At 38.4% G+C, this 24,820-nt stretch overlaps 1 protein-coding gene across 1 annotated transcript in view; it reads right to left on the bottom strand.

Annotated features, from left to right (window-relative positions):
- The window catches only part of CNTNAP2 (contactin associated protein 2), a gene marked incomplete at its 5' end in the record, with an annotated part of 206,777 nt that overhangs the window by 48,449 nt on the left and 133,508 nt on the right, over window positions 1-24,820 (bottom strand). Inside the window, one exon of the mRNA XM_009643874.1 lies at window positions 16,660-16,753. Within this exon, the coding sequence (XP_009642169.1) occupies window positions 16,660-16,753 (94 nt within the window). The remainder of the gene's footprint in view (window positions 1-16,659; window positions 16,754-24,820) is intronic.

Here is a 24,820-nt window from a genome sequence, read left to right as displayed (position 1 = left end):
AACAGTCTTAAGCAATTAAGATATGCTCTGTGCATTAACGGAGAGAAATCTGTGGGCTCCTGGCAAGCTTGCAGGCACTTGTTAGAGAGCTGCCGAATAGGCTTCTTTTTCAAGGTAAAAAAAAGGCCCCCGAGAGAATATGCTGGTGTAAAATGCCATTTGCTTCAGCTGAGATAAAGCTACAATGTCACTTAAAAGTACTGCCTTCTCTTTCTGGCACAGGAACCTGTCAGGGCCAAGCGCCTTGTGCAACAGCCACGTTGGTTGCATTGCTGCGCGTGGAGGTGCCAGGAGCGCCTGTGCAGTGTGCTGCGGGACAGAGCCTTTCCACGGCAGGGCGGTGTGTGGGGGCCGAGGGCGAAGTGGAGGATGCTGAAGAAGAGAGGCTGCCCAGAAATGTCTCAGGTCTTGCTGGTGGTATGCCCTGGGGTAAAGCTGAAAAGCAGCCTTGACTGCAGACAGCTCAGTGTCTTGGTGACAAGGTGCGGTTCTTAAAAACTTAGACGCATTCTCCAAATGTACTGGTTACTGTGCCAGCACAATTCTTGTTTCAGTATCTCTTCTAGTGATTCAACACTTTATACCCTAGCATGCTGGATTGATTGGCTTTTTAACTGACAACAACGATTTATGGAAAAAGGATGACTTCACCAGAGAAAAAAAAAGATCTAGGCAATTGAGAAAATAATTGAGTAGCATCATTTACCGAATGCAAGTGTCCTAGCTTGCCTTTAGCTGAATGGATGTAGGTAATAATTTGAAGAAGAGTGACAACTATCTTGAATATATTTGGAAAAAGCACTAGCTTTTATATGTGATTCTCATCATAACACAAATATTTGAGAAAAGTCAGTACTAGTACTTTTTAGACACCAGTTTTGCAAAACAAAACAGGAACAACAATAAAAAAATTTACCACAGATAAAGTGCAGTTACAATGCATGAAATCTATCCTTTATTGATTCATGAAAATGGTTTATTTTATAGGAGTGCTGAAGCGGGATAAATGCAGTAACTGCATTTTGTTGTTGAATGCATAGACTAGGACAGTATTACAGCAAGTATTGCAACCAGAAAAAAAGGGAAAATTATCAATGAGCTACTCTCTTAAAAAAGAGGAAAAAATGTCTGTCATCAATTTCCTATTTAGAAATGCACCCAAGAGCTGAAATGTAATGATCAAACAACAAATGACTTATAAAAAAATATCCAGCAAGGAAAGCAGGTCAGCCACCCAAGTGATAAAACGCCTATGGGGTGGCACGGCACACAGCAGCACTGAGCAGAGGTACTTGAGCTGGCTCAGGCATTGGAAGCAAGGTTAGCAGAGGCTCCCAGCTCTGCTACTGATGCTAGCGAGGTACTGAGGTGTCCTACCCGGTGCCATTAGCTCTGCTGAAGCGCTGTGTGTGAACCACCCCGGTTTATTCTGCCAGCTCTGTATCCCTGGTGGGAGAATGGTGATTTTCAGGTTTCCTTTAAGATAGGAGTTAGTCTCCAGAGAGGCACAGAATGACAGTGATGTGGTAATTATGATGGGAAGGTGGCGTGGGATAGGTGCCCAGCTGCATCCATACAGCTCAGCCACAGGTGCTGAGCTGCTTCCTCACCCTTCCTTTCTGCGGTCCCCTCTGCACATTCCTTGTGTTTGAAGTTCCCACTGCTGACAACCCCCTACCGCCTCTCCCCACAGATGGGACAGCCCCGCAGCCAGTACACCTTTCGGCATGGTCATTAGGGCAGAGGGGGCTCCTGTGGCTTTCAGCAGCTCACTTCCTGACCCTAGTACCTTCACTCTCCAAAACTTGATCAGTTTTGAAAGATTTGATTGCCATCACCAGCTTCATTGCTTTCAGAGACTTTCAAAGCAATTTCATTGCTTCATCCAGATGAATATTCAAGTGGAGATGGTGTTTAAGTTTCTGATAGGAAAAAAATTTTCTTATGACTAAACGAAGAACCTCACGTGATATGTATGAAAAGCAATTTGTTTTACACAATACAGTTGTTATTATCTGAATCACTTATCAAAATACAGGGTGCATTAGAATCAAGTCCTCAAAATGGTCTTTACAGATCTTTGCCAAACTTAAACGCTATTGTAGCTGTTGACTCCTATATGTAAACATTTCCTACTTGTTCCATTCTTGTTGAATGCGTACAAGACACTCTTTGCTGAATTCCTCTTTAAATTAACACATTAAAGCCTTAGTAGAAACTTTTACTATGAAAACAGCATAAGAAAAACTATATTTAAATTTAACCTCAGTTATTTTAGCAATTATTTTATTTCAGCTAGTTAATGAGCACCTCAGAGAAATTAAGCATCCATGTTAGGTGTGGAACAGCTGATGGACAGAGAATAAAATAATCTACCTACATCTAATCTGTGAAAGCCATTTGAGGAATTAGACTTTCAACTGCTAGTTTCTTTCTCTACTACTTAAATGAGAGGTTGGGAAAAATTAACTTAAACTAAACAGATCCTACCATGAATTCAAGGGCATTAGAGATGACTGCATAAGGTTTGTAGTTTTAAATCTTCTACCTGTTGTCTGGAGTTTTCACAGCTTGTCTTCTAAACCTTTAAATTAAGTTAGATAATCTGAAACCCATATTCAGCTGTCCCCCTTTATATACTCTTCTATTGTATCACTTTCCAGAATTTACAGAAAAAAAAAGTTTAACAATGCTTTGCAATTCTTTCATTACATGCCAGAGATCTAAGACTTTATTGTTTGAAACAATGTACCAGTGCATGCAGCTCTTTTCCTCTCATCCCTTATTCTAACACATCAGGAAAGAACTCTTAGTTTAAGGATCTTAAAGGACCCCAGTAGTTGCAGCAGTATTTGAGAGCAGTGAAGAACATCTTCTTGAGTGCTGTGATAAAGACATTTTTGGCATTATTAACTTCCTTAAAGTCCTGTAAAAAGGTATTGTCCAAAAGCCAGAACTGTTCTTTAGGATGTATGTTAATGTGTCTGCTGTAGAAGGCACTCAAAATAAAACCAGTTTGCGTGCCTTGGGGTAATCATATTATTTCTAAGCCTGAACAGGTCACAGATCCCACTACATTAAGTTTTATTAGTGTCCTGTTTGTCCATATTTAAAGCATGAGAGCAGCATTATCATTAACAAGTAGAGATACTTCAGAAACTTTCAGCAAAATATGGTATCGCAGTCTATTATCTGGTCTTTTTTATTCCACATAGATGAACCACAGAAGGGCCTCTGGGCTATGATGAATTGGGAAGAAGGAAAGAAACAGCACTGTGAACTAGTAGAAAAAATGATCTTGGCTCAGAACAAAGTTATTCTACTGGGAAAATTGTATTTCTTTAGTGAAAAAAAGCATCTTAATAAATGCTCACACTAATACTAGTGTAACATGTAGTATATAAGAATTAGTACAGAGACTGAAGCATATTTACATAACAGCAGCTGTATATTACCTTCACTATTAGCTACAGAAGTGTCATGCTGTGTTTGGGGTTTGTGTTTTAGTATGGGTCAATTCATAATTGGGAGAACAAGGCCCACATCACCATAAGGACATACATTGGCAAGTTTTAGGTTAGTTTGTACTTGACATTTATGCTTTCCCAAGAAGATTCTTCGAAGGATATAATGGGAAAAATGATAAAGAGAGAATTAGGCAATAAACTGTATTTTAAAAAAATTAGTTACAGTCTTCTGAGAACATTGCCAGTTCTTTATCCTGCATTGCTGCTCCAAGATTTGTTATGGCTTATAAAGCTTTTGGACATTTTTCTTTTTTTTATTTCGTTGGGGAGTAGAAAAGGAAAGTGCTCAACTGCTATAGTAGTCTTACTAAATGGTAAAAAATACATAATGCTTGGGTTTGCCTAAGAGAAAGTGAAATTGTTTGAGAAGATGTATTAGAAGTTCATGTCCCGCTATTTCTCCTGCAGCTTTTGCAGTCACCGGGCTTCTGTACTTCTAGACTCAGACCAGTTTTAGCCACTGATACACTGCCGCTCTTTCCCATATGCTCCATATGCTCTTTTCATAAAAAGGAGGTGAGTTACCAGAGAGTTCATTAGCCTTTGCATGTCCTTTGTAATCTCTGACTCTCATCCTGTGATACTAGGAAGTCAAATTTGGCTACTATCTTATTAAATGTATCATTTTGTCTATGTGTAAGTTAGGGGGAAACCCAAGATGTTATCTATGAAAAATGGAAAGACAGTGTCTAATTCCTGGTCTAATTAATACATAAATAGTAGACAATTCCCATCTTCATTTCTCATGTTACTGACTGTCTTGCAAAGAATCCTATGAGAATGTAGAAGCAAGAAAACAATTAGAGGTTGCCATTAGCCAAAGGATGCTGGGAATTATGCTACTTTTATGTTGAGTATTTACTGAGTGAAGAAAGTACATATTTTCAAGGTGCTAAACTGCAATCACCTCAAATTTGGCTGAGAGCCATGTGACAGCTTGATGAATTACACTAGTAATTGTAATAGTGATTTTCCCTGAAGATGTCTCACAGTATCAGTATTTTTGAGGTGTTTCATCATCTACAAACCAAATTATTCTAAAAGAAAAAGATTTTGCAGGGGGTCATTCTAGCTTGAGTACTTTAAACAATTCAATTTTTCTGACACTTAATGACAAATATGTTTCTCTCCCTGGACATTTTTGAAGGACTGTATGTATTAAGGTGAAACCTTCACACAGTTTGGATTCTGCAATGGGGAAGAAGGATCAGGAGATAATTCTGTTGATCAACAAGCATTTTCATGTAACAATAAGGCAGCTGACAATCTCTCTTTCAAAAAAAATCAGGGAGGACTGGTAAAATCCTGAACACTCTTTCTGAAGAAAGCAGAAAATCAGGAGTAACAAAAACAGTGACAGCATATGTTATCTTGCTATCAGACTGAATAAAATAAAAATATTACCTTTTGGTGAGAGGTTGATTGTAACCTTATTCAACTGCTTTGTTTGCATGCAAGTGGAGTACAACCCTCGTATTTCAGTGACTGAGAATCACTGAGATTTGTAAGTTCATGTAGTTATAAAGGAGATATTTCTGGAAAGTGGCATACTTTTATGGGAAAGGAAACGGGCTTCTCTAAAAAGAAAGTTGTAAAGATGTGAGTTTATTCCTGTTGTATTTAAATGACATGTTTACAAACTAGCCACTGAACTGCAGATTAAATGCAGTTTTATTATGGCATCTAAATCTAAGGATCAGTAACTGTCATGGTCAAGGGCATGAATCACAGAATCACACAGAATCACAGAATCGCAAGGGTTGGAAGGGACCTCGGGAGATCATCTAGTCCAACCCCCTTGCTAAAGCAGGCTCTCCTAGAGCATTCTACACAAGACTTCATCCAGGCGGGCCTTGAGTATCTCCAGAGAAGGAGACTCCACAACCTCCCTGGGCAGCCTGTTCCAGTGCTCTGTCACCCTCAAAGTAAAGAAGTTTTTCCTCATATTCAACTGAAACCTCTTATGTTTCAGTTTGCACCCATTGCCCCTAGTCCTGTTGCTGGACACTACTGCAAACAGACTGCTTCCATCCTCATGACTTCCGCCCTTAAGATATTTGTATGTGTTGATAAGGTCCCCTCTTAGTCTTCTCTTCTTCAGGCTGAACAAGCCCAACTCTCTCAGCCTTTCCTCATAGGGGAGGTGCTCCAGTCCCTTTATCATCCTAGTTGCCCTCCTCTGGACTCTTTCTAGGAGTTCCTCATCTTTCTTGAACTGGGGAGCCCAGAACTGGACACAGTACTCCAGGTGGGGTCTCACCAGGGCAGAGTAGAGGCGGAGGATAACCTCCCTCGACCTGCTGGCCACACTCCTCTTAATACACCCCAGGATACCATTGGCCTTCTTGGCAACAAGGGCACATTGCTGGCTCATGGTCAGCTTATTGTCCACCAGGACTCCCAGGTCCCTCTCAGCAGAGCTGCTATCTAGCAGGTCACCCCAGCGTATCAACCACTCCTCCCAGTTTTGTGTCATCAGCAAACTTGCTGATGGTACACTCCGTCCCCTCGTCCAGGTCATTGATGAACAAGTTGAACAAGACTGGGCCGAGTACCAAGCCCTGGGGAACTCCACTAGCTACCGGCATCCAACTGGACTCTGCCCCACCGATCAGAACCCTCTGAGCCCTGCCATTCAGCCAGTTCCCAATCCACCTCACTGTCCACTCATCCAACCCATACTTCTTGAGCTTCCCTATGAGGATGTTATGGGAAACAGTGTCAAAAGCCTTGCTGAAGTCAAGGTAGACAACATCCACCGCTCTCCCCTCGTCTACCCAGCCGGTCATGCCATCATGAAACTGCTGAAATTTGTATAAAATGTATTATTCAAAAAACATACCATATTTTAAGACCAAAAAAAAAAAAAAAAAGACATGAGATAACCATTTTTTCAAAGCCTCCATCAAATAACAGACCCAGAAAAGAGAGTTTCCACCACAGAATCCTTCCTCTTTCACCATATGTGCACTTTCAGATAAATGCGGATCATTCCCAAGTTTTGGTGAAAATTTTTAACTGTTATTGTAGATGTTCCCATGGAGGAGTCGTGGGAGTCCAGACAGTTTCCATCTTTCCCTCCAAAAGTAATTCTATTAATTTCTAATTCAGAAGACAAGCTGAATTATTAAATTGAAACAAATTGTTTAATTTCCTTAGATATATAAAGATCTACTTTTTAGACTAGACATCTTGTATTTTAGTGGCTAGTAAATTCCTTCCTTCAACAAGGGGTACGATCCTGCCTTTCCCCCTTTGTTGACTGACTGCCACGTTTCAGCTTGAAACTGTGTCTGAAATTTATCTGACATTCATTTCACCGTAAATGAAATGGCACATGAAAAACATAGGTGGTGCAAAAATCTAAATAAAGTGTATGTGTTCAGCTCATTATTTGTGACCGAGACACAGCAAGCAGCAATGATGGGTTTGGGGTGACTGATTCCCAGTGTCTTCTTCCTAAGCACACCTTAATACCATGCAACTAACCGGGGACAACCAGTCCATGTTGAGTGGCATCACAGCTATATTGCTATGGCAAGTTTTAAGCCAGGTCACTGATACAACTACAACACATGCTGTTGTCTTCAGCATGGACATAGCCGAAGCCACTGGAAATTAAATGAGTAATCTTTTGAATGAGTTCATTCTCTGTGGCAACTAATAGTGTTTTAATTGTTCCCTGAAATATGCAGATGGAGAATAAATTACCGTACCTATCAGAAAGGGCTTATTTAAAGAGTGCATAGATATTTAGCTTTAAAATTTGATGGGCAGAAACACTTAAAAATAAGATATCTTAAAAATAAGATTTTGGTTCTGCAATTTAAATAATGTGAGCATTTCCTTTAAAAGAAATGCAAAGTAGCCTACAGTCAAAGGTCTGGCTTAACAGGAACATGTTAAATTATCTTCCCACATTTTATTTCCTCCCCCTTTTTTTTATGATAGTGGGAGTTAAGCAAATTATTCACCATGAATAATTTAGCCTATGAATTTATGGTTCTATATAAAGTACCTACAAAATATTATCTAATCTTCAGATTTATTCATTACTTAGTATTGTTTGAGGAATATATTTACTTTATTTTACTATGTCTTGATTATACTTATGCAGAACAGGTGAATTCCTCCTGTGCGAAGAACAGCAGTGCAATATAGACTTACTTTACATTCTATATAAGGAATATATTACTTAATATAATTAAGGCTGTGGATTAAAACAGGGTTTAGTAGTGCAAAGATTTTGTGTTGAGCCTTTGAACTGAGATAAATTTCATCTTACAAAGTTGTACAGCTTAAAACGTATCCACACAGACTGGTCCAGACTTCACTGAGTGAATGAAAGCCGTCCAGACCTAAGGCAGCTCTGAACCACAACATGCAAAAATGCATTAATGCAGCGCTTTGCTACGGGCAACAGTCCTACTCTCCTTTCAGGGTTTACTATTTCAGGCACAGTAGCACATACCATGAAATTCCTATCTAGTTCACACCCCAGAAACTCTCACACCCTTTGCCTTTCCCAGGTTCTCCAGCAACCTGAGCAAACTTTCTCCAGGGTCTAGGAAACCTCTGGTGCTTCTGGCATAAGTGGCCATTGCAGATCAGAAGAGGACATGGGCAACTTCAAATTATTACTGATGAGAGTGAAAATTAGGACAGCTGTTGAGGGAGAGGGTGACCTGATACCAGTGATCTTCCAAAACAAGGGGACACAAGCCACTTGCCTGTCTCACAGTGTCTCTGAATTGGACCACAGACTTGGAGGCACACAATTTCTTGGAGAGATGATCGTTCATCTGATCAAAGGTGAGAGATTGAATTTTAATATTTTTGTCAGGTTACGAGTTGTTTTGTGCTGATTTTTCCCCCCAACTGCCTTCACTTTCCTAAGTGAAACAAGCATTAGATAAAAACTGAGGTTTTTTTCACTTGTCAAACAACGAATGCATTTTGAATTAGACTTAATTTGTTTACCTGTCCTTACAAGGAATGTAATGCAGGTAATCTGCACCCTCAATGGAAATAATCTGTCCAGAATGGATATTTCTACAGCTGTTTCTGAACACAACATGGGTGCATATTCATATTATTTTTGAATGTTTTTTATCTGGAGCCATGGGCAGAGGTTGCCCAAGTTAGGTAAAACAATGTAAAATTTAAAGACTTGTGCCTTGGCCTAGTAAAGAAAATTTTTTGTCAGTTCTGTCTTTCTATTATTTTAGGGGAGATCTATTCTGTTTTTCAGTTTGTCCTTCACATACATTTGGAGGAAAATTATAACATGCTCTCACTTTCCACTTCAGATATACATCTGGCTTTCAATTTTCAGATTGTGTAACACTTTGTTTTATGATTTACAAGCCTTGTAGGTGCTCTCAGCTCTCTGATTTTGCTATCTATGCCATTATAAATTTATAGGGCTAACAGCAGGTTTTATTGATGCCCTTGGTGATCTTGTAATGTTCAGTTCCCCTTTTTGACCCTTTAAAGCAGCTGCATTTGAAATAAATTAGTACTACATATTACACAGTACAGATGAAATAGTTCCTCTCTTCCTGCAGTGGGGAAAAGTTGTATAACTAAGACATGCCACCTTAATAAAATACAGAAGTTAGGAAAAGGTCACTCTAATTACTGAAATTTAAGTTTTCATTTTATTCCACTACTTTTAAACAGTGTTATCATATGGTTTTGAATGTTAGGTAAGACTTGTGCAAATACTCTGTTCAAAATGGCACTAACTAAATTAAATGTCTTTACAATCTCCTCTTTTTTTTTCTTTTTTTTTCAGAGCCAACAGGTGCATGCTTTGGAAAGAACTGTAAAGCAATGGGATTATTTTCTCTGCAAGATTCTGTAAAGCAATTTATAAGAAACAATTTTCTGAGACATCTTAAAACATAAAGGAAAATAACTTTATAATTTAGGAACTAGGAGATGCTTACATCCTGTTGCAGGCTGGTATGCATGCTAGAAGAGCATGGGGAAAAAAAAAGACAGATGACCTTCTGGAGCTGCTGAATGTCTACAGAAGATTTGAAGACTAGTAATCAGTGAAGTCTTTTTATAGAGAATAGTGTAATAAGCAAGTGAAAGGGCAGCTGCCAGCTACAAAGTAAGGGATAGGGACTGAGAGACGAAGAATGATCTGAAGGGTGGGAATGAAAAGTTCATGGGAGGAGATGACTCCAGCTAATTTTTGGAAGTGCAGAGCTGGCTATACTCAAGACTACTGAGATTATCATGGCATCTAATTTAGTCCATCTTCTCTGGGGTCTGCCTTCTGCCTGTCTGGAGCTGCCAGCAGGCCAACGCTGCAGCAGACGAATCTACAATATTCTGAAAAGTGGAAAGAAGATGCAGCACAGATGCTGAGAGATGAAGGGCACGAATGGGTGTTCTTGGCTTTTTTTCTTCATAGAATCATAGAATGGTTTGGGTTGGAAAGGATCTTTAAAGATCATCTAGACTAAACCCCAACCAAAAGATAAAATTCGCTTGGGCTATCCTCATTTCTGCCACAGAAGTTATTGGGGTGGAACTGGCAATTCAAAGTCTTTATGGTATCCCCTTGGATAGTAGGCCTGTAGGTGGGAAATGTTCCTTTCTGAACGGGGCCTGTAGGTAGGATTTCTCAGAGAAACCAGATAGGTCAAAAACTCAGAGGCCTGAAAGAAACAAATATTTTACTTTTGCTTTGGTACTTGTTTTAATTAGAAGAGCTGTGGAACATTTCCACCACTACCAGAAATGTTTCATAGAGTGAGATATGGACAGATAGACAGATCTGAGGTCAGAGAGACAGGCAATGTTAAATCCCAGGGGAGTTTCAACCAGGCTGATGCTATTATACAGGAGGAGGAGAAGGAAAATTGTTCAGATGTTATATTTTTGCACGATAACTCATGTGTGACTCATGCAGGGGAAAGCACATCTTTAATATTCAACTGCTACTGTAGCAGGAGGGCTCCTAATATGATGATACACATATGCATTTTCCTTGAGATTACAGTACTGAATGTTAATGCTGGTGTTCAGAAAAGTAGCAGGCAGTTACTTTGAAGTAAGTTAGTGGATGAATTTACTGCATCATAGCTATTTTCTGCTCACTATCAGCGCAAGTAGGTTAAGCTACCCTGCACTCAGATTATCTGTTTACACTGCAAAATGAAGGAGAGACACAGGCTGTGGAACCCTGACCGCCACACTGCCAATATGATCATGAAGTAGAAGTAATAGTAGAAACATGTCAAAGATATGTAGTAGAAAAATACTTTTAGATTATTCATAATGTATTTACAGCTCTGCATTATATTCTAGGATCCAAATTTAAGAGCTGAGCGAAGTACCTTATGGTATCAGAGATTAATCCTAAAGCAATATTTGCTTCAATGATTTCTTTGATTAACATTGACTTCATATCATATGTCAATGTCAAGCAGCATACCCAAACTGAGTGCCAATGATGACAATACCTATGTCTTTTACAGAATTTTTTATCAAGGCTATCAAAACCCCCTTTTCAATGATGGTAAATGTTCTCAAAGAGATGAGATATTCATCCTTTGGCATGAAACAAACCCTGTAAGTGACAAACCTCTGCAGTTGCATGGAAACATGGAGATTGAAGCTGGTTTTGAAAGTGTATGGTGGTTTTGGTAGAATGATTTACATTGCAGGTAATTTCTGTTATTCAACTAGAACTGCTGAAACATCAAACTGTCAGGCTTGTTCTATAGAAATGAAAGTATCTTATTTAGTAGTAAAGACCGGTTACCTCTCGGAAAAATTTCTGTTGTTCCTGCTGGTAGTTCAAAGGATTTTGAACTTTTGCCTCCTATTATTCAGTATCTATTTGTGGAGAGATGCCATGCAAGAAAAAAGCAGTTCCCATTTCTATACCTTACCTAAGCCATGTAAACAATGTCATTTATCTCCTAGTTTTTGTGAAGTTTTTCTATGATCTCTCCTTTGCACTAATTACTTGGCTACATGTAAGCTGGTTCTACCTCCCATCAGTCCAAGGCAGTAAATATCATGATGAATCCAGAGAAATGTCTCCTGACCAGTTTTTATCTTTCAACACACACCCTGGTAAAGAAACAGAGAAACTCCAGCCAGGGAACAATAAAAATCCCTTTCATTGACACTAGGGAAATAACTCATCTAGAAATGGACCTTCTACCTCTTCTTCTTGAGGAAATCCCCTTTTGAGAAAAGACTCAAGGCCTTTGAAGTTGATTTCCAGAATCTCTCTTCAGTTGTAAAGTGATGGCAACTGCTTTTGTAGGAAGGAAGGCAGACCTGAAAGGTGTTTCTCTTTTTGCTGCTCTTACTGGAAGTAACTGAAGGGCACTATGGTGAGCAGAGATGTAAATGGAGCTTACAGAGATTAGCTACAGGGACAGCTGTCAGTTCTGAAATTGATAATCTGTCTGTGTTATAGATGACTTGTATTATGTTGATTGTTTCCAAGTGGATATTTAAGTATTTTTGAAATTATATAATTTGATTTGGAGTGGTTGATGGAGATGGAAAACAGGCAAGGAGCACATTTCCTTTACTTCCCTGCCACTTTCTCAAGAGCAACTCTTGTCTGATCTCGGTGTTTCCACACTCAATCAAATATGCTATTAAGAAACTCTCAAATTATTTCTGTTCACCAGAATGATACTTTTACAAAATCATGTTTAATTATGTGTAGCTAATTCTTTATAAATGCATATTAAAACCCAAAGAAGTGCTCCACTTTCAGTAATAAAGTACAGTCTATGATATTGGTTCCCTGTATAGCAAATTCCCTTAACGGAAATTGGTATAGGCCTCCAAGAAGGATGTGAAGACAAACCTGACCATTGCATCCAAACCCACTACACTTAGAGGGAAAAGCAAACTTCTGCTCTATTCTACCTCAGTAATGAGGCTCAAGTTGCAGCCTAAATGAAAATGTAGATTCAGATCTGAACTGTGACAGATAACACTACCTGTTACATTGTCCTGTTACTTTCTGTTTTTTCTCTTCATAGCTGGTCATCCAGATAGCAAGCTTTCCGCTCTTATCTCCTCTGTGTCAGCTGTCAAAGCGTAAGTATATTTAAATGACAGATTAAAGAACTTCCTTGAAATGTTAACAATTCCCTTCTGTCTTTTTATCACATCTTGCATTTCTCTAGTACTGTTATTTTTAATATTAGCACTAGAGACACACACTCATGTAAAACAGGACTTCTCATTCGTTGTCTCCTCACACCTCAAATCATAATCCGTTTTGTCTGTGTAAGAATTATATACTGAATGCCTTTACCTCCATTCTCCCAGAAGGCTAAAAATATTACATATCAGTGTTTTTCAAGCCAGTGAACATTTGCATTTTCTGGAAGTTATTTCAGGAAAGCAGAAAACACCTCAACTTAAAGACGAAGAAATGCTCCCTGGTTACAACTGCAATTCAATAATTTCTTTTTGTTTCTGATGAGACCCGCATGCTTACAGAAAATATTATGAACACTTACAAGGCGCAGAACCATTTCATCACCATTTTATTAATCAGCCATATTGTTGTAACACCTAGAGCAGAGAGTGGTGTTGTGTTGTGGTAGGTGTTGTGCAAGCGATCATTTCTGACTGGCAGCAGATGAACTGTCACAGCAAGCACAGCTGTGGCAGAAGCAGCTGCTCCTATGCAAATAACCCTAATAAAAATGGAAATAAGAAAGGCGGAAGATCAGTTTCTTAGTAAGATTGTTCCAGAGTGCTCTTCGAAAACCCCATCTGTCTTTAGAAATAGGGCCTTGCATTCATTTTTTATGACAAATAAGAATTGCATAGTATGGGAACAACAGAAACTGAATGCAGCTGATGACAGACCAGCACTGAAATAGGAGGCTACTCCTATTTGCCCATCTAGAGAATGTAATTGCAGGTGGGTACAAATTGTATCTTGATATATGTATCCAGATCTTCCGTTGGTGCTAATCCCTCTGGTCCACTGAAATATGCCTGGCTGGTAGGATGTGATAATTAGAAGCTTTAAAGACACTGGATTCTGTATCTACTTTGCCCTTCAAACTGCTGCACTTGTGTAACTGTGTTAACTGTGCTCTTACCTCATTCAGCATTACTCCGAGAGTTGCACAGTAAAGCTGATCAATAGACATGGTCAGTTGCACAACAATTTTACATCAGGAAACCTGTGTCTCTGCAGATAAGTTCATTTTTTCTTTGGCAGAAAGAATAGGGTGGTGGGGGTTTTTTGTTTCATTAGTACTGATTTGCTCTTTCACTTAATAAAATATCCTATTTTGCAAAGAGACTAGCAGAAGCAGAGAAGAGGAAGCAAAAGAATCATGCTGGTAGCACAAGAAAACAGAAATATAACCTATCCACAAATCACTCTTTCATGGTATCTCAAGACCTTTGCCTGTTTCCAAACTTCAGGTTAGCAGAGGAGTAGAAGGTGAGCATCACTGATAGCTGTGATTGCTTTATTCTTCCTGATGACAATCTTCAACTGCACCATATGTACTTATGGGACAGATATTATCAGGACTATGTTTACCATTTGAAATTCTAGATTTGGAACTTGCTTTTAATTGCTTTTGTCAGTTTACCCTATTTATAAAGAGTGAGAGAAATAATATGCCTTTATTCTGAAAAAGTCCAGTGAGTTCTATGATCAAGCTCTTGATATTAACACACAGAATACCGGTACTGTTCTGTTACCAAGCTTCATTTCTCATTTGGTAGGATCCAACTGAAACAGTCAGAGGATGCTTAAAACTATTTTCAGACAGATACAGGACTTTTTGGAAATGAGGCAAATGTGAGGTGCTGTGAGTTTAGATCTGTAGGAACAGAACTGCATTGATAACTTTTTTTTTTTTGGACTTCTGAGATGGTTATGGCTTTCAGTCACTGCCAATATTTAAACAAATAACCTAGACATAAAAGGTCGTATCATGGACCATCTGAGCTGCCCAGTTCTTGCAGGCCCTTTATTCTTCATGAATGCCTGAAGAAAATTTCAGAATGGGAGTACTTAAACAAAGTACTGGCAAAGAAACCAGCACTTGGGCATGGGGGTTATGTGGGAGACAGCTGGGTAGACTTTGATTTTGTAGTGTTATGACTGTGTTTAAAAATTCAGCTCAGAAAGAACCAGTGCAAAGACTGAACCTCCTATCTGTGTCACAGTTTCATCTATGTAGTTCCATGGCTGTGTTGCTAGTACATCAGCCAGCAATTCAAAGGAATAAGAAGTGGTTTACTTGCAAAGCTCCATCTGCACTCTGGGTATTTTAAATGAGTGTAGCATAAACAGTATTGCTTGCTTTCTCTTTCATTTTGTGTTTCTTCCATTTCTTATTTTCAACCACAGAGTACAGTGCATTGTTTTCCTATTTGTTTTAGGAATTGTCCTTTTCTTTCCCTTCACTCTTTTATTTATCTCTTATGCAGCAGTATTTTCTCTGTTGTATGCCTATCTCCATATTCTCTCTCTCACGCAGCTTGCTCAGCCTCCTCCAAATTCCAAACAACCATTCAAAAAAGGTGAGCTTATGTAGAAGACTGAGCTGGGGAGGCAGCACTGCCATACTGTGGCAGTTTCTTAGACAAACGAAGCACTAGAGAGATGCAATCTTAAAAGAAATAGAACCTCGCTGGCAATTAATCCATTATGGGAGATGACACTGCAACACTCTTCAACAAATTACAGCAAATTTTTTGCTCACAATTACCTGGCAGGAAAGACTCAAACCCCATTCCTTGCCTTCAGAGCTATTCCAGATGCTGAATGCTCCACCTGAAGTCCTTTGTCTCTCGCTTTAATTAAAGAATACAGAGGCTGGCAGGCTTGCCGAGGTGGAGAGTCAGCTCTAGTCCAACTGCCCCAGTTCAATGTGGTTAGGCGGGAATGCACCCAGTTTCCAGAGACTCGACAAAATCAGACAGCATTGTCTTTTGTCCTATCTACAGAACTGACTTAGAGAGTACCAGAAAATAGCGCCTGTCTCTCTTGCTAACTAACCATTTAAAAAGCTTTTAATTTCCTATTTCACAGAAGTTCAACACATTAAATTGGAAAAACAAAACAAGTGGAAAGCGTATCTTCAAAAAGTCACATTAGCTATGTGGTCAATTGCTTTTCCACTTCAAAAATCAGTGCATGGGGTTCACAGACTACTGCCTTAGACCACTAAACAAAGAAAAGTTTACAATTTTCTGGATTAAACCCTTCATTGCAGTTCAAGCAACTCCATCCCTGTACAAAGCACTGAGAGGAAATAATATCAGTATCCCCTTACTCTGAAAAGGGGAAAAAGCCCTTCTTAAAAGCTGTAAATGTCAGGGCAATAATTGATTCCTGAAGTGAGTAACCCTGGAAATTTGTGTAAGATGCCAGTTGTGGAAAAATTAAGCAATGGAAAGTAGGATGGCGTAAAAGTGAGGCCCAGGCAGTTTAAGATGCATCTGTATTACCTTTCGAGTTCAGCTGGGGAGCTGGCCAGGAAGCTGCTGCACTGGGAAATAATGATGAGGTCCATAAAAGGGATGGAAAATGTATAGATGAGTGTTGCTGTAGGTGTTACAGACTTCCAAAGGACCTCGCTAGTGGGCCTCCCTGTGAGAAAGTGGCAGTTTTGGCAGATTGATGAGGGATAGTTATGCCACAAGAGGATGCACTGGGATAAGAAGGCTGATTGCATGAATAAAGGCATTATATAAAACATATGATAACTTCACAGTGGAAGATACTATTTAAAATAACTCCAATATCTCCTTGTAGAAGCAGCGGTCTCAATGATTTCTTCTTATTCCCTCCACCTGACACTGAGAGGGTAATGAAACTTCACAACTATGATGTTACAAGTGTTGCTTTACCCATATCTGTTTTTTTCCATGCATTGGGCAATCACTTATTTGTGTGCACATCAGCCTATGTGACAAGGCGAACATAACCCTTCTTTTGGTATAACTCTACTATCACCAATTTCTAGAGAAGAATGACATGTGCAGCAAGTGTCCTGCTGCAAACATGACACACATCGTTGTCCTGTGTGCTTACGGTTTTCAGTATTCTCTGAAAATACCTAATAAAATAACCAGGTATAAAATGAAATCTTACCTATAACTTTTCCTAAGAATAGTGCCTTTGGGGAATTGAACTGAATGTCAGATACTGTTGGAAGGCTGTAGCTTGTTGGAGGATAGTGATCAAGCTGGGAAAAGAGAAAAGAAATAATTAGTATTTTGAACTGATCCGCCTTCTTACAGTGTTACTGAATGAGGTTTACTTTATAGAGTTTATGCCACCACTTACAACTCTGTCTGATATGCTCTGCTTTCATTTTGATAAAGGGAAAATAACAGTTAATACCCTTCCTTCCATATCTGCCATCTCCATTGTTCCCAAGGCCTGAAAAACACATATATTGGACATTTGTTTGTTCTGGTTACTGTAGAATCACTTCAGCTCTTGCTTGTGTGCTTCAATATAATTGCTAAAAATAACAACAGCATCAACATCAACAATAAAACAGCTTATTATTTTAATACAAGATTTCCATTGTTACCTATGTTACTGCTAAAGCTAGATTTACATAGCTGAGAATTTGAGTATGTCTCCTTTCCCCTCAGAAAAGTCATGAATTAATAAGGCATACTTTTTTGCACTTCTTGTTTATTATTTTCTTGTTGAAAATGTTCAGTTTAATTAGATGACACCTAGTGAAACCTAAAAAATAAATTCAAGAGTAATCAACTTAACTAAATAGCTTAATCTATAGGAAACTCATATTGTCCCTGATACAACACAACAATCACATTATATTAACAATTTTTTTCCTGGTTTTTAACTATTTAACAGAAAAATGTGAAGAGAAAATAATAAAATAAATTGCCTATGCTTACTAATAGCACTATTAAGTTAGTTCAATACAGCTCAATAGAGTTTTGATGTTCACATTACATAAAACTAATCAGGGTGAATTTTTCTTTGCTGTTTTATTTATTTTCTTGGATTTACATGTTTATTACAAAGGCTTAAATAGGGCAGAACAACAATTGCTTATTTTATTCTGGCCTTACCTTGGGACGAAACTGGATAAAAACTCGTATATGTGATTTAAGACTTTGCAGGGTATAACAGACTGCAGAAGTAATTCTGGAGAAACCACAACACTAAAGGGCAAACAATTTTTTCACATATCTTTTTGCCATATTTCTGATTTCTTATTTCAAAATATTATTATCTTGGATTAGTTTGCTTTAATGGTACAGCAAATGATCAATTCAGTGGTTAAAATTAAAAGAACTGGAAGGCTGAATCCCCTGATACCCTGGAATACTGTAAGCTCATGTACTTAGAAAGCCTACTGATGTCATACCCATGAATGTGCAGAGTCTCAAAAAACTATAATGACTGGAAAAGAGGGGTCCTGTCTTTCTTATATTGCCCTATAAAAACCCAAGAAGAGAAGTGTTTATACATAATAGACAGAGAGGGAAAATGTTCTCTGCAGATGACAAAAGGTCTAGCAAATACTCATGTTCAGAAATGATTTTTAATTGATCATAACTACTTTTCACACTGATTATTTAAAATTTGGCTACAAATATTTATTAGCATGACTACTGGCTATCTCCCAATTTTAAACTGTAGACTTTTGAGCTAAATATATGGAAAAAAGTCGTTCCATCTTCTTACTCAGAAACTAAGAAATTTCAATTTGTTCAGAGTATCTTGAACAGCTTTTCTCAGATTTTTAATAAACAGCAGAAATACATATTTTAAGTGAAACTAGAGTTATGTAATTTGAAATAAAAAAGGGTTATTTTTGAAATGATGCAGCCAAGTGAATACAAAGACTTAAAATACAAAACAGTTCTCAACTTTAACCACAGCAGGTCCTACTTAACTACTCTAGTTAAGTGCTTGCTGTTGGTTTCCCTGGTGTCACAAGCGTCAGAACTGTTGTCAATGGGAGCTGCAGACATAGCAGGTGAAAAAAAAATTCCCTTCTTATTTTAGAAGATGAATAGGAATGGCTCAGGTCTCAGACCTGTCATGGTATTTACCAGTGTGGTTATTAAAACGAAGGTGTAGGCTTTAGAGAAGCATATGGGGAAAAGATCGATGAAAAGACTGATGCACAGGCCCTGATCCTCCAGCGTCTCGTATGTCAAGACTTTAACCTCATGTAACTTTTTTGCCTGCAGTGGAATTATTTCTGATATATTATGATTGCACAGGATTGATAATCTTCTAGGTTCTCTTTTTATTTGTATGACTTACTTAAAATACACTGAAGTATCTCTGATAAAATAATCTGGCATACTACCACATACATTGGTGTTTGTCAGCATCATCAACATTTAAGTTCTTTCTTTTCCAAAATCAATCTGGAGCAATGTTTAAATATTTCTTTCTGTTCTAACTTGGAATCTGAGCAGTGGGGTTGATCAGATCATCATTAATCTGATAAGGTACTAATAAACTATAATAATAATTATAAATCTACCAATCCATTTATCAATGTTTCAACATATTGTGGGTATTCTAGAGCTGTAGCCATGGTCCAGAGTAAGTATTAGGAACAAGTAATGGAAAGTCATCCCTGCCTAACGTACAGGCTGTCCCTACCTGAGAATGCTAATTGTGTCTGCAGGACATACTTGAACATGAAAAACCAATTTAAATGATGAATCACCGTGAGCATTTACTTGCACAAATACAGAATATCAAATCCTGCCAGCTGTGGTGTGGTGAAACTCCCTTTGTCTTCACTTAGTATTCAGGATGTGGAAAGGCTGGTCCACAGTGGATTAATAGAGAATCAGTATATTAGCTATGTAAAGCTACACATTGTTTCTTTGCAATACAGGTTACCTGCAAGAATATCAGGCTGCCTTCTGCTCATACAGTACAACAGCATTGAGGTATAGGTTTTTATTTTTAAGGTGCTCTGTAATTTGGGCCCAGAATATCTAACATATCACCCTATCACCCAAAGCTTAGGTTTTGTAGTTCAGATAATCAAACATGCTATATTTGCTAAGAAGCTCTTCAGAGGCCATGGTGAAAAATCCTTCAGGAACCAAAGAGAATTGCAAACCTCACCTTGTTCTGCCAGACACAATTCTCTGATTTCACCTTTCCTGGCAAAAACTCATAATGGCACTCACATTTAAAATAACTAAAAATACACCATTATGCTATAACAGTCACCCCAAAATAATGACACTGTATTTCACCAAATCCCTCAGACTGGTGTGTGGTCATAGGTTGCCCATCTCTGGAAATGGGGATGGTGCCAGCACTGTGGCAGGGGAGCTAATGACAGGGAACTACTGCTCTTGCCCTCTCCCTCTCCCCTCTTTTTTCTGGTTCTTCTGGGTAATCCCTACACAAGCACAGCACAGAGGCAGACCCACATGCGTACCTGCACTGGAGTCCTCTGGTGGGACTTATGTGGCAAAGCTCGAAGAGGGCATGCAGAGCATGCTGGCAGTGAAACCATGCAGCTTCCTGGTGCAGCCAAAAAGGAGTCAAAGATACGAGCAGGTGTGCCTCCTCTTCCTCCCAGCTTGGAACAGTTTGGTTAGTGGTGATGTTGGCCAGATTAAAAAACCCAAATGAATCCTTCCAGTGACCTTGTCTCCCCTTGGGACTCCAGGGTGGCAGAGCATACCATCATGGTGCAGAGGCAAAAGATCCTGCCGCGTGTGGGAGCCAGGGATGGCAACAAGGAGACTAATGCTGTGTTGTTACATTGCAGGCTCTGACAGATACAGCCAGTTTACTGCTTAGGGGTATTCGTTTAAATTGACCTCTTGTGCTGAATAGAAAACTGAATCCACCTACTCACATATATTTTCCAGATCTCATTGAAGTGAAGGAAATGGGTTCAGCTATGAATTGTTTTAAGGGTTTAGTGACTGAAGTTTTGGGTTGTTTTGATTCCTGGTTGAAGTGAATCTCCATTTCAAAACAGCTGATACTGATTTCCCAGTCCTGCCATCAACACAGGCAAGCATTTCTGATTAGCGATAGAGCCAGCTACTGCTCTGTTATCAGCTCTGGTGTCTCTTGTCCCATGGGGGATGCCTACATTGCCTTCCATGGCCAGCTTTGAGCTACGCCCTTCTCTAATCTTGGCACCTGAAATGAAATGGTACACCACAAGACAATGGCGAGGGAATAGTGAGATTTCTGTCCTCTTGCTTTTATTGCTTGTCTTTGTTCTAAACTAGCATTACCTAACAAAACAAACCTTTTTTTTAGAGGCACTTAACCGAGGATTTCTTTTTTAGGCCCGTGACTTAAAGGACCAACCTGAATTCCTTCCAAAGTTGTATCTGACTGCCATCCAGTGGTCGCTCAGGTGTAAGCAATTGGAACTGAGCAGCCTGCAGTCATTGCATGAAATACTAGGCTACCAATTTAATATGACACATAATAAAAAAGGAATTACTAGCATCAAATGATATTTGAAAAAAGATATTACATTATTTAATGAAAATTAAATAGAACCTCTGCATACACAGAGGTTGATGTCATGAATTTGTATTAAATTACAGCTTTAAAAATTATATTTAAGATTTTTCATTACAGCTACTTTTCTTTAAAAACTCATTAATTTCCTTTGAGCTTAATACAAACACACAGTGTGGCTTTGAGCACTACACAGATGAAAGTAGATGGCAGTTTCTGAGGAACCTGCAGTTTCAGTTCTCAAGTCACGTCATGCCAGGCAGACTGTCTTTATCTGAAGTTGCTGGGATTTAAGCAGAAGTTCAATAAAATGCTATTTCTTTTAAATTACTGTTCACTTAGATAATAAAACTAATCTTGACAGGAGTCCTGAGATTAACAGATATATCAATCTAAGGGAAAATATAATACCGACATCACTTTAGTAGCCTCAGAAAAAATTACAAAAAGATATATATATATATAAGGTATATATACATATGCACACATTATATTCACCCTGTGGATATATCTACATCTGTATCATTGTCAATCCAGCCTCTGTGTGTGTACTGCTATAAAGCTCAGATGTTTCTTTATGCTGAAGATCTTGTATAAGAAAAATTTCAAAATGCTATGGAATGATAGTGCTGTAAGGCTTAATCTTTCACCATCTAAAGTCAATACAGCTTTGACTTCAGTAAAAGCAGGATAAAGAAGGGGATACCTTATCATCATGACAAATGAAATATTTCTCTCCTGCATTATTATGATTATTTATCGCTTGTATTAAAAAGCTTCTCAGTCCTGGACAAGAGCTTTTTGCTAAGTGCTATAATACTGCCTAACAAAAAGAAAACTTCTGCTCAAAAATGCCTACAAATTTAGAATAGACTAGGCATGAGAGCCCAAAGAAATAACAAGGTGGTTTGCAGGTGTTTAGATGGAGCTACTCCCAAGCATGGTAGTAATTTAGGAGAAAGCAGGAAGTTGACTATGAAAATCAAATAGGATGACTGAAATCTGACCTCTTAATGGTGAAACAGAGATGAGTATTCCTCTGCTGAAAGGTTAGGAAAAACCTTACGAACAATATTTTTAACATTGTGATATTTGAAAATATTTTATCTTTTTAATACAACAGAAAAGGAGCAGATTCAGGTGGCAACTGTGTAATTCCTTAGTATCACCAAAGCCAATTTTACTGCAATTCAGCTGCTTCCTTAGTGTGGCACTAGTGCTTCGCTGATATTTTTCTGCTAGGTTGGGTTCTTGACCCAAGTTATTTTGGATCAGATCAGAGCCAGAGCAGGGACAAGCCAGAGGCTGTAAATTGAATAGTGGATCCAGAGAAGAAGGCAGGACCATAAACCCAGCATTTTTTACTGGCTTAGACTGTCACAGACCTGCAGCCTCACTGCTCATCTGGAACACAAGAGGCGGCATATACCTCACCAGCATGATATGTAAGGCAAACTTAAGGTTTATATTGTGCTTTGAGCTCTTCAGATGAAAGTTCTATAGAGGTATAGCTAACACTGTTTTAAGAACCACTCCAAATCTGTTTTGCTGATTTAATGCACTGATTTAGCCTTTTGCAGGTTTTTTTTTTTAAATAAATGTCAACTGAAGTCTTTTATGCTAAAGTCTCTTTTTGTGGGGATTTAAATTAGAAACGTGATCAACATTAGATATAGACATAGAAAAAACAGAAACATTGCAGAAAAAAATAAAATAAATATGAAGGGTTTTTTCTGTTTAAAAACTTGAATCCCTTATGTGCAATAAGTTTGTGTATTTTCCTGAATCTGCTATTGCTCTGATAAATAATATCAGAGATAACTTGCCTCACTGTAAAAAACAACCCCCCCCCAAAATTGGATAAAATTTAAATGGAAATGTAGATACACAACTCAAAATGTAACAGAAGCACTGATAAGGAAAAGGACACCATTCGGTCTGGCTGCCTTCAATTGAAACAATTCTCTGATGCTTATTTCACATACCTGTTGATTTTTTATTGCTCTCTTTAATAGATGAATTACAACAAATGTTAACAGAAGCAATAGCAGGTCATATAATGCCAAGTTATTAAAATTAAAGAGATCTACCTCAGATACCTAAAGATGACTTTCACAGGACATTAATTTGTCCAATGTGTGCTTCCATATAATGGAAAGCACCTATTTGATGTTAAGTTTTGACTTTTTTAGGCTTAATGTTAGACTCTGAAAATATTTTAATGATTCTTTTGTTCTTTCTTTGTTTCTTTATTCCATTAAAAATTGATGCTAAATGAGGAATCATACAGGCCAAGGAAAATACACACATTAATCACTGTAAATATATTATAGAAGAAGGAAATAGTCTCAATGTAAGCCAAGGTACATAACGTTGTGAGGTGGATAAGCCTGCTGATATGCTCTGCAGACTTTTGCTCTGCTCTGATACGTGGACTGGGAAGCTATCAGGCTGCACCGTACTCCCTTGTGCCTTCAATGCCCTGGGTCTACTTCCAAGGGCAATGGGGCTGTAGGGTGAGGAAGGCATTTAACTTCTGGGTCTCATCATAATAAGTGGCCTAGATACGGCCAAAGTTTGGGACAAGACAACTGAAAAATTCCTCTGAATCCTGCAATACAGGCTCTTCTGAAAAGATGTGAAAAGAGGATGGATATGAAAAGCATTCCTCTTCTATGGAGTGCTTTTACAGAACAGAAAGTAAAGCATAATATTCTCCCAAAAGGCCTCAAGTTTTGAAACTATCTCAGCTGATTCAGAGAGAAGGAAAAACTTTTGTACTTTAGCATCTGTCCCTGCCCTTCTGCAGCAGCTACAGGGAAGGCTCAGGTTTTACAACCATGGGGTGAGATGCCACCCTCAGATGGGGCTCTATGGATGATGTTTTCCCCACTGCGTATCTGTCAGTAGGAGAAAGATCTGAATCCATGTTCTGATCATCAGGGCAAGGACATTCCATCCTCTTGTTTACTGATGAGTGAAAGGAGTTCTTGTTTATGAAACCATTTTTTCTGACTTTCAGCTAGCTGGGATTTGATGAGGATGTGCTGACTTATCTTGGCAGATGCCACTGACCAATGCCATCGTGCAAAAAAGGGAAGTAGAAAAGGCTTGTTTACGAGCTTCCTGCCCACCTATACTGCTGTCTTTACCTGAAGCAAGCCACTAAAATAAAGAAATTGAGTACATTCAGTAAAGGGTAAAATCAACAAAACTGCTAGGAGCTCATCGACATCCTGTAAGCACAAATGAATAGGTAAGAAAATTATTAATTGGTGAATTATTCATTCATTTCTGATTCTGATGCATATGATTTAAATTCTGTTCTGCTGTCTCTTGCTGTTGTTTACAGACTCTTTTGAAAACTGAACACCTAGTTTTCTGCAACACTTGTAATGTCATACTTGGAGAGAATTTGAAGTATGCAAAGATCGGGGTCTGTATTTCTTTATATTTTGGACAACAGACAGTGTTTAGGGTTATAGGAGTTAGATACTGCATCAATATAAGCTTTGTTTTATTTTCAAAATTTCTTGTATGAATAGCTTTTTATGCTACTTTGTCAACTACTTGTGAAAAAACGCTCTATTTTCAAATCTGAGCAAAAACATTTTCTTGTAACTTCTGATTGAGAAAAAGAGCTTAGTAGCTATGGGTAAACTGAGTGCTAATATATTAAACATGCAGATGTAATGTATGGTTCTGCTCTAGAAAATGGTCTGAATTTTCTGTTGCACTAGCGTTTTGACTAATACATTGCCTTTGCAGAATGGCAATACATAGTGGAAATGAT

The sequence above is a fragment of the Egretta garzetta genome, unplaced genomic scaffold (assembly GCF_000687185.1).
Source record: "Egretta garzetta isolate BGI_Z169 unplaced genomic scaffold, ASM68718v1 scaffold610, whole genome shotgun sequence".
NCBI lineage: Eukaryota > Metazoa > Chordata > Aves > Pelecaniformes > Ardeidae > Egretta > Egretta garzetta.
This window is presented reverse-complemented; position numbering and strand designations above follow the sequence as displayed.